The 19,597-nt window shown below is 36.9% G+C and overlaps 1 protein-coding gene across 5 annotated transcripts in view; it reads left to right on the top strand.

Annotated features, from left to right (window-relative positions):
* LOC114641433 (TIAM Rac1 associated GEF 1) overlaps nt 1–19,597 on the top strand; it is a 471,138-nt gene that overhangs the window by 101,190 nt on the left and 350,351 nt on the right. For all 5 annotated transcript variants that reach the window (XM_051925737.1, XM_051925739.1, XM_051925738.1 and 2 more), the window contains exon 3: nt 8,806–9,747. In XM_051925737.1, coding sequence (XP_051781697.1) covers nt 8,818–9,747 — 930 coding nt within the window. In that variant the 5' untranslated portion in view covers nt 8,806–8,817. The remainder of the gene's footprint in view (nt 1–8,805; nt 9,748–19,597) is intronic.

Below are 19,597 nucleotides of genomic sequence, written 5' to 3'. Positions count from 1 at the left end.
AACATTAAGTTAGTGATTTTAGTATGTTAGTGGTTTAAACAACATTATCGTTTATTCCAATGGAGAGTTTCCACCCTGATATTACTGCCTTCTGAAGTTAATGTCAGTGTTACTGAACACTTATTTGTATTTATTTTTTTTTTATTTATTGTTGCCTTCCAGTCATTTATGTTAATTAGGGCTACATAATGTTTTTCAAAGTTTACATTGTGCTGGAGTGTCAGCAATTTTTAAATAAATATTTATTTTGTATGAAACAGCATATCTTGTCATTATTTTAGTTTAACAATATTTTGGTAAATTAGACATGAATTTTTATTCTTGTTTTTCAAATTTACACAGAAATTTCAGAAAACATATGGTCATGGAAATTTGACTTGGAATAACTGAAAAGCCATGGAAAATTCATGGAAATTTTTTTGTAAAAATGTGTACGAACCCTGGAACGTGGCTCCAATGATGAGTGAGTCCTCCTTTCAGTCTCCTGGCCCTGATGCATCAAAGGAAGACATGGGATTTAGGAGGTCCCTGAAGATCTCCTTCCACTCACTGGTCAACTGTATCCTTAAGTGAGGCCAGCAGCACACCATACTTTGTATGAAATGTTTTGGCAAAGCACTGCTTCTCCCTACTGAGTTTCTTATAGTTTGTCGCGCTCACTTCATGGCCAGCAGAAAGTCATTTTCCATGGCTTCACCAAACTCTTCCCACACCTAAGTTTTTGCTTCCCCAACTGTCATTGCCACACTCCACTTGATCTGTTGGTACCTGTCTACTGTTTCTGGAGTCCCACGAGCTAGACAAGCTCAAAAGTCCTCCAATTTCAGTCTGATGGTTTTGGGGATTAACACCATGACAGGTACCAAGGACCTTGCAGCCTCAACAATGGAGGCATGGAACATGGCCCTTTTAGGACATTCGTAACATCCCCTAAAATTAGAAAGGGGCCCTGTCCTGGGGCCTAATGTATAAACGGTGCGTATGCACAAAAATGTTACGTGCGAACGTTTCCACGCTCAAATCGCGATGTATAAAACCTTAACGTGGCGTAAAGCCACGTACATTTCCACGGTACCTCATACCCTGTCGTACGCAAGTTCTCTGCTCGGTTTTGCAGACTGGCGGCACCCAGCGTCAAAGCTGTGCTACTGTTCCTGTGTGGTTACCCTTTCTTTCTTAGATCCACATTCCTGACACGGATTTATAAATACACTGAAACTAACTGCATATTGTTTATTAGTGTAATGTAGTGCTGGGCGGTATACCGGTTCTTACCGAAAACCGTTTTTTATTTTTGTTATGATATGGATTTTTGTTATACCGCAACACCGGTTTAAATTGCCTAAATGACGTTCGGAACGTGACGCAGCGGGAAACTGTTCACGTGGGGACCTTATTCACTGCTACACCGCTAATCACAGCGGTGTTGCACGTGGGCTCTTTTTCACTGCTACACCGCTAATAGCTAGTGGCAGTGTAGGTATTGCACTCTGAAAATGGACAGAGAACATTTCCGAAACTGAAACTGAAGCTGTAGCAGACGATAAAGTTGAACATGATGACACAGAATAACTTTTGCCGAAAAAAAGGAGTCGCGTCCGTTATCTGGAGATGCTTTGGTTTTAAAAGGTTAGATGTGGACCATTATGTTCAAATGTGTAAATACTGTTTCTATACTACTGGATAATACTGCAAGCCAAGTTGTATTTGTTTTATTTGTTTTCAATACTGTGTAATGTACCTGGGTACTGTGTAATAGTGTGACGACATGTTGACTTTATTCTCGACATTTCTACTTTATTCTCGCCATTTATGTCAAGATTAAAGTCGACATGTTGACTTTATTCTCGTAATTTACCATTAAAGTAGAACATCGTAAAATGAATGTTTAATTTACTAGATTTTCTCAAACCCTGTCATAAGTTATATAGCACATTAAATGCTTAGTGTTAAGTGTTCCCCGAGCCATGTTAAATCTAGTACGTGCTTCTTAAACTGACTTCCTCTTGTACTGAGGAGGCACCCACAGCTGTTGCCGCACAGAATACATTCACTTCATGATATTCCTGCTCTCAGAACATTTAGAATGCTAAGATAAATACTTGATATCATTTTCATGATGAAATGCATTAAAGCATGTATTAATCATGGAGGTTACACTGCTGCCTCGCAGCAAAGGGGTCCTGGGTGTTCCCTGCTTTGAATTTGCATTTGTTTCTGGTGGGTTTACTCGGCGTGCTTCAGTTTCCTTTCAAAGTCATGTAGGATGTGGGGTTATGTTACATTATATTGACCCTGCTAGTGTATGTGTTGCTCGTATTCACCCTGCGATGTGCTGGCGACTCGTTCAGGATTTGCTCCTGCCTTGCACACAATGTTAGCTGAGATGGGCGCAACCCTGAATAGATGGCATAATTAAACATGTATAGCGAAGATATTTTTAAAGTTCTTAACACTCCGTGGGCTAAGTTTATAACTAGTTTCAATTTCACAAAGACATTTATCGTGTGGTGATTGGTTATGTGGAGAAAGTAAAAGGAAGGATAGGAACTGGGGTTTTGGTACGTCAGGCAGACAGCACGCGTGCAATAAAGAAAGTCCGCTCAGAAGAACATGCATTGAATTCTGTGTTCGTGTCTCCGACCACCAGATCACAAACCCAACATTTACACAATATTTAAGTTAAACCTGTGCGATACCCATTCATACATCCAGTTTTTTGGAGCCTCGTCACACCTGCCATAAAGGTCTCTACACTGAACGTACACCTGGGGACCCCTTACTGCCAGGGAGCAGCACTACCGCCTCACTACTGTGCTTGTTTAATACCTGCTTTAATGCATTTCATCATGAAAATGATATCAAGTATTTATCTTAGCATTCTAAATTTTTAGAGAGTAGGAATACCATGAAATGAATGGATTCTGTGTGGTGATTGCTGCCTCCTCTTAGTGCGGAGGAAGTCAGTTTAAGAAGCATAGTGATTAACAATTGGGTCGGGGAAAACAACACAAAGCATTTAATGTGCTGCATTAACTTATGATGGGGTTTGAGAAAATCGAGTAAATTAAACATTGATTTTAGGATGAAGTTTAGTTTATGACATTCTACTTTAATTATGAAGTAAACTATGAAAATAAAGTGGAAATGTCGACTTTAATCTTGACGTAAGCGTCAAAATTAAAGTGGAAATGTCGAGAATAAAGTCAGCATGTCGACTTTATTCTTGACATATACCGGTAGTTTGTTTTTTTTCTTCCCTCTTTACTGTATTTTTTTTTCTTCACCGTGGCCCTAATGCACTTCCGTAGGGCTATACAACAAATAACTACAACTTGCATTTACTGTATACAGTGATCCCTCGCTATATCGCGCTTCGCCTTTCGCGGCTTCACTCCATCGCGGATTTTATATGTAAGCATATTTAAATATATATCGCGGATTTTTCGCTGCTTCGCGGGTTTCTGCGGACAATAGGTCTTTTAATTTCTGGTGCATGCTTCCTCAGTTGGTTTGCCCAGTTGATTTCATACAAGGGACGCTATTGGCAGATGGCTGAGAAGCTATCCAGCTTACTTTCTCTCTCTCTCTCTCGCGCTGACGTAGGGGGGTGTGAGCAGGGGGGCTGTGTGCAGCTGCTTCCTGAAAGGACATGCTGCACGGAGCTTCGCATACTTAAAAGCTCAAAGGGCACGTATTGATTTTTTTATCTGTCTCTCAATCTCGCTCTATCTCTCTCTCTCTCTTCCTCTCTCTTCCTGCTCCTGACAGAGGGGGTGCGAGCTGCCGCCTTCAACAGCTTTGTACCGGCGGTGCTTCGCATACTTAAAAGCCAAAAAGCCCTATTGATTTTTTTTTTGACTGCTTGCTTTGCACTCCTTTGAAAAGGAAGATATGTTTGCATTCTTTTAATTGTGAGACAGAAGTGTCATCTCTGTCTTGTCATGGAGCACAGTTTAAACTTTTGAAAAAGAGACAAATGTTTGTTTGCAGTGTTTGAATAACGTTCCTGTCTCTCTACAACCTCCTGTGTTTCTGCGCAAATCTGTGACCCAAGCATGACATTCTAAAAATAACCATATAAACATATGGTTTCTACTTCGCGGATTTTCCTATTTCGCGGGTGGCTCTGGAACGCAACCCCCGCGATGGAGGAGGGATTACTGTAATGCTATTTTATTTATGTATATAGCTTAGCTTGAAGCAAGGTCCATATTAATGCAGTTTGCCTAAATGATGGTACAGTTGGTAAGGATGTCATCACAAAGTTGCACTTGTTTTATTTTATTTTATTTTAATTTGGTGAATACTGTGTAATGCACCTGGGCTTGAAGTCTTGAAGTAATAGTGCAGCTATCAGTAATAATACTATTATTTATTTTATTGTTATTATTTATTAGTTTAAATATTATGCAGTTTATTGATGGTAAAGTTGTTGAAAAAGTCACTTTAACGTGTCTGTGGACAGAGATGGTTAACATTAACACAATGTAGTTGGTTCACAAAAAATATTTACTATTTATTACTTTTCTAAGACATGTTCAGTACAATACAACTTTTGACAAGCACCTCTGGATATTTTACTAAGTCTAAATGCCTCTTTGGATGGTTGAAAATATGTTTTCAAAATCATAGTTTAAGTTTTTGCAAAATTTGTTCAATAAAAAGGTTCTATATTTTGACTGCAACTGTCATGCAGTGTGATTCCTTCTCTTCATTAGTGTCACCCCCTTGAAAACTATCACTTTATGGGGCCATGCAAACCTGTATTAATACTTGTGTGCACATTAAAATGTTTTTTTGTACAATGTACAATTCTCATAACAGTGGAATAGGTTATTCTTAGCCAGTCTACTGCAGTAATTGCAGCGGAAAATGTGGTTAACATTCACTAATGCATGGGGAAAAAAATACCGCCCAATACCGTGAAACCGGGATAATTTAGAAAAATACCGTGATATAGAATTTTGGTCATACCGCCCACCCCTAGTGTAATGCATCTTATTGTAATTAACCTGAAACAATATAATAGTCCAGGAAATAGCCATAGTATTCCAAATACCATAACTGCTTTAGCATTGTTACTCTCACTGCACCTTCTTTTTCTTCTTTCAGCTGCTCCTGTTAAGGGTTGCCACAGCGGATCATCTTTTTCCATATTAGTCTCACTGCACCACTCAGAGTATGTATATCACTGTATCTGAGTTTGGAATCACAGCAGCAGCTGATCGGAAAGAGAATTATTGGGATACAGCATCAAGCACATGCTGCCTCAGCCATGGCAAAACGCTTCAGAGCCTTCCCTGTACGGACCTCGCAGTTCAGAAACAGTTTCATCCCAAGAACTTTAGACGCACTCAATCAGTCTATCAAGTGCTCCTTGTAGAACTTTTTGTACTTATAAGTACAATTACCTCACTGTAAACTTGCACAACAGTTATAATATTGCACAACCTGCGCCACTTTATAAAGTGCGTATTTACATATGATGACGGTATCATTTTTAAGATGAAATGCAGCAAAATATGTTGATTATATTATATAGATAAAACTTTAACTTAATTTAAATAATCTATATTGTTAATAATCAAACATGTGAGGACACAGTGCCGCACTGCTGGCTAGTTCACGGATTATTCTATTCCTTGTGCTTTATTCTTGCTGGGCTGGCGCGACACTGGTAGGATAGATAGATAGAATAATTAAACATGTACTACGAAGATATTTCAATGTTCCTTAAACGTTTTGAAGAATCGTCGTTCTAAGCTTACCGATGGCTTAACGTCTATTACAGAGCTGATTATGTGGCGATTGGGTATTTGGAGAAAGAAAAGTAAGGACAAGAATTGGAGGTTAGTATATTTGAAAGAGAGTAGTGCTGCGATAAATTATTTCATTGAAGGTCGCGCATGGCGCAGCAAGCATCTTGCATGAGACATGAACAAGCACTGCACCACTGTGTTCTCATGTTTAATAACATGCTTTCATTCCTATCATCATGAAAAAGATATCCCGTTTATATCTCATTATTTTAATTATTCAGAGAGCTGTAATATCACGAATGTAATGGATTCTGTGTCCTGTCGGAGAAAGAGAAAGCCCGTTTAAGAAGCAGGTAGTGATTCACACACACAGAGCACATAGAAGATCAAATACAGAACAAAGCATTTAACGTGCTACTTCAGTTGCGATGGGATTTGAGAAACTAGTAAATTAAACGATTTTAAGATGACGTTTATGATGTTCTACTTTAATGGCAAAATAAAGTACATGATTAAAGTGGAGATTTCAAGATTAAAGTTGACATTTCGTGCTTTTTCCAACTGTGTGCCTATTTTTTTTTTTTTTTTGTCTGTACCCTAATAAGTTTTCATATGACACTCAGACGGTGGGCTACGACTCGCTTTTTCACGGCGACTTTGATATGTGACAACTTCTTTTTTTATTTCGGGCACTGTGCGACTTCGTGAACTTGAGCTTTTGAGTTTCTCCGACACTCTGTCACTCAATCAGCTTCCTTTTGTTGATTATACCACTGTACCAACAAATAGTACGTTTATCTTTGCTTCCACTTGGTATTCGCTGAAATTCTTATATTTTCCCCCTTGCTTTTCCCATTGTCTTTTCACATAAGGCTGAGCTTAAGGGCTATTTATATTGATTTGCATATTCAAAGAGGCGAAATTCTGGGAAAAGTTGGGGTGGGACAGCAGGCGCGTGCACGTGTGTTACTTTTTACGCTGATCGGGATTTATGTAGCGGAAGAACGTGGAAGTTGGTGAACGCACAGATTCCTGCATCTGGATTTTTTTGTGCGCAAGTACATTTCCGCTTTTGTTCTTATGTCATGTTATAGTGCAAATTCTATGCACGACGTTATGCATGAGGCCCCTGGAGCCTGGCCTTTCGGGGTGGGACTTCTGGGTCTGTGTCTCATCAGTGAGTGCCTGGTGGGTGGGTCTTCAACCATGGGACAGACACAGCCAGAAGGAGTAACATGGGTAGGTCCACCTTTCGGCCCATCATCTGTAGAACGACCTATAAGGGATGGCCTATCTGGTCTGAACAGATTCTGTGCTAGTTGCAGCTTGTCCATAATGAACACCATGTTCCATCTTAAGGGTACTATTGCATCCTAGGCCATAGATTGACAAGCAATTTTGTAGTCATATCATCTGATCCATGACCATAATGTCTTGGCCACTCGTCTTAAGCTGTCAATTGATTACTACATGGTTTTTAGTTAAAAAAAAAAAAAAAAAAAAATGCCGGACAGACCAGACACACCAAACATATAGGTTGTGCTGGGAACACTTGGCAGATGTCTCTGTCCGATAGAACTTCTTCATCTCACATCTCTGGACAAATATCTCTTTCATTCTAAGGGAGGCTAGAAATTAGGATGTTCTAGGAAGGCCTTGAACAGTTTCTATAAGTAACATTCTCTGAGCTTTTTATAAAGATCTTCAGTAGAACTGGGAACATAGTTTTGTGTGTTTGCATTGAATCGGAGGAAGTTTATGACATATAGGTGCAAAACATATTGGTTTGCATAACTTCACAAACATAGCATCAACCTACATAATAATTTAAGAGACTCTTAATTTAGTGATATAAATGAGTATTAGTCCCACAATGATGGTATACTGCAAGGTTGTTTTGCCATTTTATACACCTATAGTTTTCAGTGAAAACTCTGTAAGACATTGTATATTCTACATGATAGGAAACATTTGATTAGCCAAATTTTTCCAGAGAAGACTTTACACAAATACTTTTCTGAAAACACTGATTGTATCATGTTACTTGTTGAGGTTTTCTTTGAACAAGTCGGGTGTTCTTTAAAGGGACATTTACAAACCATGTGTCAGACTATTAAAATGGGTGGTTTAGGAAGATAACAGGTATACATTTTTGATGTCATTCATTACAAACTTGAATACAATTGGAACAGCAGAAAGCCATTAAGTCACAATAATCCCTAATCCTTTAATGCCTTTATTTAGATTGAAAGTTACTGCTTAATGAACAATATAATGCGATTATTACTCTACACTTCATTGGAAATATCCAGTTTCAATTTAACTGAAAGAATCTTGTCCTGTCTACCATGGTACATTGAGACAAATATTTTTTTAAAGCTGGTAAAAATTAAATTCATGGTATGAGAGCCACCACAAAAATAAATTTGTTTCTGGTAGGTATTTATCAATCTAAAATTCAACTATTTGAACTGTTGTTAAACATCTGGCCATGTTAGTATCTTTGAATTAGCAGTTTATATTAACTCTTTCCCATTTTTGTTTTTTCATGGGGTTAGAAAAGGTGTTTCTTTAATGCAGATGTTGGATTCATTATTGTAATTGTGTTGATTTACCAAGTAATAATTTGTGCAGTGTAATAAATATTTAAAGACAACTTAAAAGAAACATCACGAAAATGTTTTTGCTGATCACAACTTATGTGTTACCGTAATTAAAAGCAAAGTTTTTAAAAATGTCTCATAGAGGAAGATGAAGAAACAGAATGAAATCAAAATAATGTTAGAGTGAGTTTGAAGCAAGAGAAAGTTTTTAATGAAAAGAATTGTTTATCATGAAACCTCTGAGCCATAAATGATTTTTTGATAATTGTATTTTTTAAGGCTTGTATATTTATAAGAACAATGTGGGAAGTGGACATTTATGAAATGGGAATTGCTTCTGCATTTGTAGCTATTCATTTTCAGAATTTTTTTCTTTTGATTAAAATTTGCTAATTTGTAATGTCTGTCTTCTAACTTTTCATTTATTCTTCAAATTTCAGACTTTGGAAACAATGGGTAACTTGGAAAGTCAGAATGGAGACCATGGTTTTTATGGAGATAGTCAAGTCCACTTGTCTCGCAAACAAATGACTCGATCTCTTCGGATTTCAAATAAATCATCCCGCAGGTCCCGGCATGCTTCCTCTGGAAAGGTTGAACACAGAAATTCTGAAACAAGCACAAGATCAAGTAGTACACCAAGTATACCTCAGTCTTTAGCTGACAATGGTCTTGAACCATATAATGAAAACTGTACCTTGGAAGGTTTTCGTAGTCCTTTATGGGGTGACCAAGTGGCCATGAGTATGCGGCCAGTTTCCTTTCATGATGATCCTTTGGCTGACTCTAATTTGGACTTTGGGACCGTAACCGCAGCTACATCTGTTCCAAGCATGCAGGACTCTAAAATATACCATTGTGGCACTCTGTATTTGCAAAAAACAAAAGATGGACCACAAGGAAATGAAAATATTAAGTTTAAAAAAAAAAGATCAAAATCTGCAGATGTGTGGCGAGAGGATAGTGTTGAGTTTTCTTTATCTGACCTTAGTCAGGAACACTTAACTAGCACAGAAGACATCATTGACACCACAGATGAAAAGGACTTTGAAGATGCTGAATTATTCCAGGATGATGGCACCACAAAGGCAATAGGCTGTATGCACCGAGCAAATTCTCTAAATGAATTATGTGGCCAAAGCAACTCTAGTACCATGGTTAATGAAACTGCAAGGTTTGTAAAGTGCTTTCGAAGCACCGTTTCACAGGACACAAACATGGCCAGTGTAGTAAGTGATAAAAAGCTTTTTTCTCCTGAAGGTGAATCAAGCTCTTACTGTGCTTACACTCTTCCCTGTAGGAGATCTTACTGTCTTTCAGAAAATGCTAGCCAATTTGCTTATTCTACCAGCATTCAAGGGAGAAGAGCTCAAACCACTCAGGTAATTTTCATTTTGTTTAATTTGGAAACAATTTTAACAGTTTTGGAAACAAAATTAAATTAATTTGGATGCAATTAATTATCTTGGAAGAAGAATACTTAAAATATATTAACTTTTTTGTTCAAAATGTAGTTTTATTTTTGCTTTTATCTTTATGTTGCTGATAAATTGTAATTATGTTTTGTTGTGTAGTGTTAAAATAATGTAGGTTATGTCGTGGCGAAAATTTTGGAGCAAAAGACGTACCAAGAGGTTTTCACCTGAAATAAAGGCTATTAGGAGACATAGGATAGGGAAACAGAGTATATGGTTTTATTGCAAGAAAACAACAACAACACGGACCCAACCCAATACGGCCAAATTGGACTGAGCCCCGAACAGGCCAAAAATCACAGTTTATATAACAATTTCTTATCATCCTGACCTTGCTCAAACCAGCTCATTCACTTTCCCCTTCTGACTCCCCTCTGCACCTAGCCAGCCGGTATCCCAGGTTCTCATGGGAACCACCATTATCTCCTGACTTCCTTCTGCAGCTGGCCACCGGTGTTTTTATTGTCTATTGTTCACCTTTATGTTTCTGCTTTGCTTATTTTTGATTGGCCTTGAGTGGGCAGATGTTCCATCTCTTCTATTCTTGAGCTTTATCTGTCTTATCATTTCCCCTGCCTGGGCCTTTCAGCTAGTTTATATTGGTAGCCAAAGTTAAGCTTTAATTAAAAAGAAATATGGCATGTGCCTTTTATTTAATCATTTGCTTGGCAGGCCTGACTTGCATTAATATCTGCACTTAGGTTAATGCTTATATATTTTTCTATATTTATTTATGCTAATACATAGATATACTAATTTTATTTCCCATATATTACATCATCTTGACCTTGTTTGTATCAATGCCTTTGCTGTCTGTTCTGACTCACTACTCCAGCTGGCTTCTCATGTGCCTACCATGACCATTTTTCTGTATTTCATCATTCCTTGCTTTCTGGCCTTCCAACAGCAGGTGTTCATATTCATCTTTTGTCCTCGATAGTTTCTGTGTGTCATTCTCTTTCTATTCTGTCATTGCTTTCCCAGTATTGGTAATTTTGCTTCAAGCTTAACTAGAAATGCAATATGACTAGTTTTTTATTTTATTTAACTATTTGCTTAACATATCTTATTTGCTTGATATTCTAATTTATGCTAAATCTAATGCTTCTAGAAGCTGTTAATTACTTTTGTCTATTTATGCTAGAACATAAATTTTTATTTTCCATAGTTACTATTGTGCAATGAATTTTATATACTTTTTATCATAGGAAGAGAGTAACGTTAAGTTTTGGTAGTGTACTGAGTACTTAAATACAGTTCCTAGTATTACATTAATAATTTATAAGAATTTTTTGTTTTTGTTTTTTGTTTAGTAATAGTTCAGAAAACCAAACAACTGAAATTTATCAAGTTAATATAATATTTTGTGGTCAATGACAGTTGACAGCACACCACACTGTTACATTTAAAATAAATAAAATAATAGCCAGCTTGTAATTATACATTCTAGAGACTTTATTACATTCTCACTGACCTTAAAAAGAGCAGTTTAAAAACTTTGATTCCAATATCTTAAATGTATACTTGAAAATGAAATGATGTATATTATTTCAGTACAATTTACTCATTTGATCGATTTTACCTTGGAACAGGTAAAGTTCTGTCTTTCTGTCTATCTTTCCTAGCTTCAATAATACAATGTTTTTGAAAATTAACATAGAGTGGAAGTACACTGAGATTATATATATATATATATATATATATATATATATATTTATATATATATATATATATATTTATATTTTTGTATTGGTTTAACTCAAAATACATTAGATTTTACTGATAGTAAAACTATTTATTTATTTTCAGTTTCTTTGTTGGAAATAGAGTCATATAACATATGCCCAGAACATATAAGTGGAACCGTATGAAATAAACAAATCTTGACATTTAATTTAGACTGCTGCTTGTTTGAAATGCTTGCAAAAATTGTACAAAATACCAGTAGTTCCGACGATTACACAAATATCAGGAATTTAGTTTTGTGAATGCAGTTTTTTATTTTTTCCTACTTGTCTCTGCTGAGGAATGTGCTCTGTGGTTTTGTGGCTAAATGATCCCTGCCATTGGTGAAATAGAGGCCTTCTGATTACAAAGAAGCTGCCTCATCTCAGTGAGCAATAAGGTAGAACAGTGCTCTGTGGATTGGACAGCTTTTAAGCTGCACCAGTGAACTCCATGTGTGTAATTTCAGGCTGACTGCATCTTAGCCTCCCAGTTTCTGTGTGTACCAGAACTGTTACATTAACTGTACAACAAAAATATTCAAAAATCACTTTGTGTTGCATTTTCTTTTCTTTTTCACTAGAGGCAGCAAAGTGCACAAAATGAAATGTATAGATGTTTAAAATCTTTATTCATACAGCCATAACTGAAAAAATAAATGAGAAGATCTTTAGAGAATTTAAGTTACAGAATATTTGAGTCATGTGTAATGATTTCCACCTTACCTGGGGCTCATTCTCCCACAATCTGTTTCAGCGTTGACATTGCCACCTGACTCTCCTTCATAGCACTATCATTGACATCATTTTCTTATTGTTCTTCTAAGCATACATTTGTTGTTTCCTCCACTCTTTAAGACTTAATATTTTTTCATTTTTCTTCACCTTTCTATATTTTTTCATTTAATGTTTGCACATATCTGATAATGCTTTTGAGTTCTTTTTGTCTCATTTTCAGGTTGTTTTCTTGTTGCTCGTTTGTCTGAATTATATACTCATGCCCATTTTTAACACCTGTAGAGACTTGTGTTTTTCTTAGCTGGCATAAGGGCCTCTGCAGTTAGCAGTGACACAATGCAGCTAGACATGCTGTAACTTTTTGTTTATTGATCAGTTATATAAAATTAAATAATTTGTATTCATTAGTATATTCAGATTTTTATTGAGAGAGTGTGGGTGTATTTATCATTGTACCCAAAGTTGAACTGGTTTCCTGTTCATGGATCGGTCTTTCTTTGCACCTGTTTCTATCAAAATGAGCTTCGGATCTTCATGTTCCTGACTGCTGGTAAAGTGTGTCAAGAAAGTAGATACAGTGGGGCAAAAAAGTATTTAGTCAGCCACCAATTGTGCAAGTTCTCCCACTTAAAAAGATGAGAGACGCCTGTAATTTTCATCATAGGTATACCTCAACTATGAGAGACAAAATGAGAAAAAAAATCCAGAAAAATCACATTGTCTGATTTTTAAAGAATTTATTTGCAAATTATGGTGGAAAATAAGTATTTGGTCACCTACAAACAAGCAAAATTTCTGGCTCTCACAGACCTGTAACTTCTTCTGTAAGAGGCTCCTCTGTCCTCCACTCGTTACCTGTATTAATGGCACCAGTTTGAACTCGTTATCAATATAAAAGACACCTGTCCACAACCTCAAACAGTCACACTCCAAACTCCACTATGGCCAAGACCAAAGAGCTGTCAAAGGACACCAGAAACAAAATTGTAGACCTGCACCAGGCTGGGAGGACTGAATCTGCAATAGGTAACAGCTTGGTGTGAAGAAATCAACTGTGGGAGCAATTATTAGAAAATGGAAGACATACAAGACCACTGATACTCTCCCTCGATCTGGGGCTCCACGCAAGATCTCACTCCGTGGGTTCAAAATGATCACAAGAACGGTGAGCAAAAATCCCAGAACCACACGGGGGGACCTAGTGAATGACCTGCAGAGAGCTGGGACCAAAGTAACAAAGGCTACCATCAGTAACACACTACGTTGCCAGGGACTCAAATTCTGCAGTGCCAGATGTGTCCCCCTGCTTAAGCCAGTACATGTGCAGGCCCGTCTGAAGTTTGCTAGAGAGCATTTGGATGATCCAGAAGAGGAATGAAACCAAAATAGAACTTTTTGGTAAAAACTCTACTCGTCGTGTTTGGAGGAGAAAGAATGCTGAGTTGCATCCAAAGAACACCATACCTACTGAAACATCATGCTTTGGGGCTGTTTTTCTGCAAAGGGACCAGGACGACTGATCCGTGTAAAGGAAAGAATGAATAGGCCCATGTATCGTCAGATTTTGAGTGAAAACCTCCTTCCATCAGCAAGGGCATTGAAGATGAAACATGGCTGGGTCTTTCAGCATGACAATGATCCCAAACACACTGCCCGGGTAATGAAGGAGTGGCTTCGTAAGAAGCATTTCAAGGTCCTGGAGTGGCCTAGCCAGTCTCCAGATCTCAACCCCATAGAAAATCTTTGGAGGGAGTTGAAAGTCCGTGTTGCCCAGTGACAGCCCCAAAACATCACTGCTCTAGAGGAGATCTGCATGGAGGAATGGGCCAAAATACCAGCAACAGTGTGTGAAAACCTTGTGAAGACTTACAGAAAACGTTTGACCTCTGTCATTGCCAACAGAGGGTATATAACAAAGTACTGAGATGAACTTTTGTTATTGACCAAATACTTTTTTTCCACCATAATTTGCAAATAAATTCTTCAAAAATCAGACAATGTGATTTTCTGGATTTTTTTTTCTCATTTTGTCTCTCATAGTTGAGGTATACCTATGATGAAAATTACAGGCCTCTCTCATCTTTTTAAGTGGGAGAACTTGCACAATTGGTGGCTGACTAAATACTTTTTTGCCCCACTGTATAAAAGATTTTGGGTGACTTTTTTTCTCTATCTCAACAGAGACATCTTGTCATGTTTTCCGGATTGGTTGCATCACTCTGTATTTTGTTATACTCACTAGTGTTGTGGGATGACCATTCAGACATGTCACATTTGTTTGATTTAGTGAGCTAACTTTAAATTGCATATTATTACATTTTTGAAAGGCTTTAAGAATTATATGCAAAGTAACTTTAAATTAATATGGAAAAAATATCAACATCCAACAAAATGCAGTTTGTGGTATCCTAGCCTATATCCAAATTAGAATCTGCAGAAGCTAATCACAAGGTGTCTTTCAAATTAGAAACGATTTTACAACACAATGTTATATTTGAAAATAACGAAGAAACAAAGTGAACATTTTCTTGATAATTGCTGTAGTGTTCCTTTGCTATCTGTGTATTTGTAGTCATGCAAATATGAAGCATAAAATAGCAATTGATATTTACAAATTTGAGAAATACTTTGAAGGCTTGGTTCTTTGAACAGAAAAACAGGAATTTGTTATCATACCATGTCACTTGACACACAATTTAACATCTGTATTTAAATATACAGCAAACATTTAAGTACCTTAACCAGTGAAAAAGTTTGTAATAATCTTTCTAGTATTATTTTGTTCGTCAAAATTAAAAAAAGAAATCAAGGCTTTAGTATTATTTTTTTTGTCAAGTATAAAATAACTTCATTCAGGTATATTTCTGCAAATAAATCAAAGGAAGTTGTTTAATTTGAAAAGAAATGTGTCAAATCAGGGCTTTAAATTCAGATTAGGAAAGGGGTGATCCCATCTTAAATTTAACACAAGGGATGATTTCAGACTCACGTGGGAGTCAAAAAACCTATAGTTTGAAAAGCACTTTGATGTTAATCTTTTAGGCATGTTTTAAATGTCATAAAGTATTCTTTCTGATGTTTGCAATAGTTTTATAACATTTTGAGTAGATTTAAGTTATCATCCAATCTTTAAAATAATTTATTTCTGTTATTTTAACTTTAACAAACATTAGAAAGTATTCTTTCTGATGTTTACAATAGTTTTATAACATTTTGAGTAGGTTAAGATATCATCCAATCTAAATCCAAAATAATTTATTTCTGTTATTTTAACTTTAAATAAATAAATCTTTTATTTTGTATATAGAGATTTCCACTCATATTTAGCCAAAAAGCCAGACTTGCTATGGAAAAATCTACGTAAGCAGAGTAATACAAATCAATCTACAAAATTAAAAAAAACTAGACATGTGCGCCCATCTATGTTGCGCGTGTTAAAGTTGTCTGTGAAGGGCTCCCTTTTTAAACGCGGCTGCCAGTCGTGAACTGGGCCCTTCGTCGCACAGCATTATGATTTTTTATAAGGGAAACAAAATTAGAAAACAAAACCCTTGGACATTGATTCGATAGGAACGGCTTACTCGGAATCACTGTCCGAATAGTAATTATGTGGTGGTGGAGGAGCATTTCTGCTTCTCTCCGTTCACAGTCCGTCTCGTTTTCATGACGCTGTCATTTTCCTGTCACAATCTCTTCTCAACCTTTCTCCAATCTTGCAGGTTGCTTTGTGGCAATCCAAAGAGTAAGGAAGAAGCAATGCTTCTTTATTGAACTCCAAACGCCGACTGATGGAAAATCACAGAAGTGTGCCCGACTTATATACTCTGACTGCCGACTCCAAGAAGTGGGTGAACATTCGATTTGGACGAAGTGCAGCCAACAACGGTCGATAGAAACACAAAAAGCCACAGTTTCGACAACGAAGCAGGTGTCGACGCCAGATCTAAACACAAAGCACGGTGTCGACGCCAGATCTAAACACAAAGAGTGCTATCGACAGTGTTTGTAAACAAAAGTAACAACCAAGGTGTTGTGTATTCAGCCAGTACAAACAGCACATAGTCTCCTTTAGTTCAATCCTCTTTAATCACCACACTCCAACCTCATCCAACGATCCTCCCCCTCACTTCCTCTCCTCCTCCATCACTACTGCCCTCTACTGAACACAGCAGGAACACCATACAAGGCAATGAATTCGCGGACAAACAAAGATCAAGATCCAAATGAAGATTATATATAAAGATGATAAGAAAAATAAGTATTTTTATCATTCTTACTATACTGTTTTTCTTGACAGACTATAATTTTCTTTGCTTTAGGACTGTTGAAAAGTCATAAGGCTGTAAGTGTGAATGTACTTAATTTAAGAAATTTGGGATATTTAGATGAAATACAGTTAACATATATGTAGCTTAGGTGGCACAGTAGTACACAGTGATTGACCCTGCCACTTTACAGATCCCGCATGCTACGTTAAAATCCATCACCTGATTGTCTGCATGGGTTCCATGTGTCTCTCTGCTGTTCATCTCAGTACTCCAGTTGTCTTCCTGTATTCTCAAAATCATGTAGGTGTGGTTAAATGGTCCCAGTGCACGTGTGAGTATGTGTGCAAGTGGACCTTGTGACAAACTGGAACCCTGTCCATACCTTAGTCCTGAGTTTTGCCCAGTTCTGCTAGTATAGGCTGTTGCTCCCTGCTATGCTGAATTGGAGCAAGAGGTTTTGAGAGTGACTGACTGTTATTAGTTTGTTAGTAAACATTACAGATTTTCTTTAAGATAGCCATGAACAGTTGTCAAAACCAAAGGATGTTTATAAAAGACCAAAGAGAAAATAAAGGTGAATTGTGTTAACATGTTGCCCCTTTCTCTCTCTCTTTTTTTATATAAACAGGAGACTGTTTAACACGTTACCCTAGGTTTATTGTATTTAGATTGTCCTATTATAGGATATCTCAGTTTAATCCTTACTTCACTGCTGCCAGGAGGTCTCTTTTTGTTTTGGGTGTGCCCTGTCTCTTGGCATGTCAGAGGATTGTGACTCTATAAGGTATGTTCTAGCCTCTCTTGGGAAGGAAGGGAAAGAGAGCAAGTTAATATTTATCTGTTCTTTTTACCCTGATAATTGTAACTGCCAACATAATGACAACCTCGTTAGCCTTAATACTCGCCAGTAACCATATGAAATCAGTTTTAAAGCTAAATGTTGAAATAACATGCTACTTTTACTTAAGATTACAATATGTTCTGAAACATTCAGAAACAGTAATTCTCAAAACATTAAACTTTATAATCTGGAACATCAAAAGCCTCAATCACAATCTAAAGAGAAAAAAGTCTAAAGACTTAATGGCTAAGATAGTTTTTTTTACAGGAGACTCACTTAATAAATAATGACCAGTTCTGACTGCTTTCACTGAATCGACCATATTTTTCACTCCAGCTATATAAAGAAAACTAGTGTTGTGGGAATTTTAATACATGAAGCAATTCCATTCGTAGTGTTTGATCCTGAAGTGTGCTATGTCAAGTGGATGAGTAATTTATTCAACTCTAAAGTAATTTTGATAAATATATAGAGATTTTATACAAAATGTATAAGCCAATATAATCTTTCATAAAAGTAAAATGACTGGTGATTTTAATTGTATTTAAAGCCAGACCATTTATAGATCTTCAACTACAGTGATGATAACAGCTAATACTACAAAGACAATCAAACCGGTATAGATCATAATTTATCAGACACATGGATATTCTTAAATCCAAATTCAAGAGAATATTCCTTTTTCTCACCAGTACATCATAGCTACTCAAGAACTGATTACTTCTTCATTGATAATAATTTATTGCCTACTATCAAATGTTGTACAATGCTATTGTTATTTCCGATCAAGTTCCTATTATCTTGCAGTTGAACAGCTCCTTTTTAAATTGTGACATGATTATTATGAACATGGAGGGTGTTTTAGTTTGGGAAAATGGTTCCAAGGTTTTAACAGAAAATAAGCAGGCAAGAATCAGAGAGGAAAGGTCCAATACTTCAATTGTTTACTTGTTCAAATATAATATCAGTTACATACAATATAATAGCAATATACATGCAGATATAGGAATTGTACTATTGACTTACAGTAATATATATAAAGATATATGATTTATACTATTGACTTACAGTAATACAGATATGTGAATTATACTATACTTACAGTAATATCAAAAGACCCAGAGCCATCATCCTAGACCAGTAGACTGAGGGAGCCCGCGTGTCAGTCTCGTCAGAGGATCAACTCGTGAGCCTGGTCCAATACCGGGCGGTGTGCACGTTCCCCACGGTTGAGCTTCCGAAGAAACTGAGGGCGGAACCTTCCCTTATATACTAATTGAGTGTCCTTACCCAAAATGGCTTACGTGTAAGCAGTGTATACAGAAGTGATCAGTTTCTGCACACCTTCTTCCCACGGGACATCTTATTGTTTTTCTTCTACTTGGCCCTCACTGAGATGGTGCCTAGTATCAGAAGACACACAATAACAAGCGTTGCCCTTCAATGAAGCCCCTCGAAGTGAAAAACAAGTACATGGCCTTGACTGTATTCCCATAACATTCTGAAACTCTTTATGAGAAGCAAGTTTTTGCACATTCTTTCGCTATCATCCCAAACATTCCAATCTTTGTAGCTGGTTTTGCACTGAAGCGAGCAACCCCCCCTCTTACTCCTTTATTTCATCCCTTCTCCTGTTACAGAGAAAACCTTTTTTATTACAGAGGGACAGTTAAGATTTTAGCTCAACAGATTCACAAGCAGGACGTTCACTTGCAAGTTACAAAAATTGCCAACGCAACTGGAGATAAGGTCATGGACCATAAAAATATAACTTGCAAATTTAAAGAGTACTGTACTTCCTTATACTCTACTCTGTTTAAAGGGGATGAGACATAATCTAAGGAGTTTCATGATACAATACAAATACAGTACTATAGCTCAATACTCTAAGTACAGGAGAACTTTTTCTCTTTTTTTCTTTACACAAAGAACGATAGACACTTGGAATAAGCTACCGAGTAGTGTGGTAGACAGTAAGACTTTATGGACTTTCAAAACTCAACTTGATGTTTTTTTGGAAGATATAAGTGGATAGGACTGGTAAGCTTTGTTGGGCTGAATGGCCTGTTCTAGAGTGTTCTAATGTTCTAAACTTGGCAAACCTCATAAATTTGGTACAGAGTGGGAAAGCAGCAGGCCCTGATGGCTACACAGCACTGTAGTGTCCATCAACCAAAACATCTGTA

The sequence above is a fragment of the Erpetoichthys calabaricus genome, chromosome 4, assembly GCF_900747795.2.
Source record: "Erpetoichthys calabaricus chromosome 4, fErpCal1.3, whole genome shotgun sequence".
Classification (NCBI taxonomy): domain Eukaryota; kingdom Metazoa; phylum Chordata; class Cladistia; order Polypteriformes; family Polypteridae; genus Erpetoichthys; species Erpetoichthys calabaricus.
Note: the sequence above shows the minus strand (reverse complement) of the source record. Positions and strands in the feature narration are given on the sequence as shown.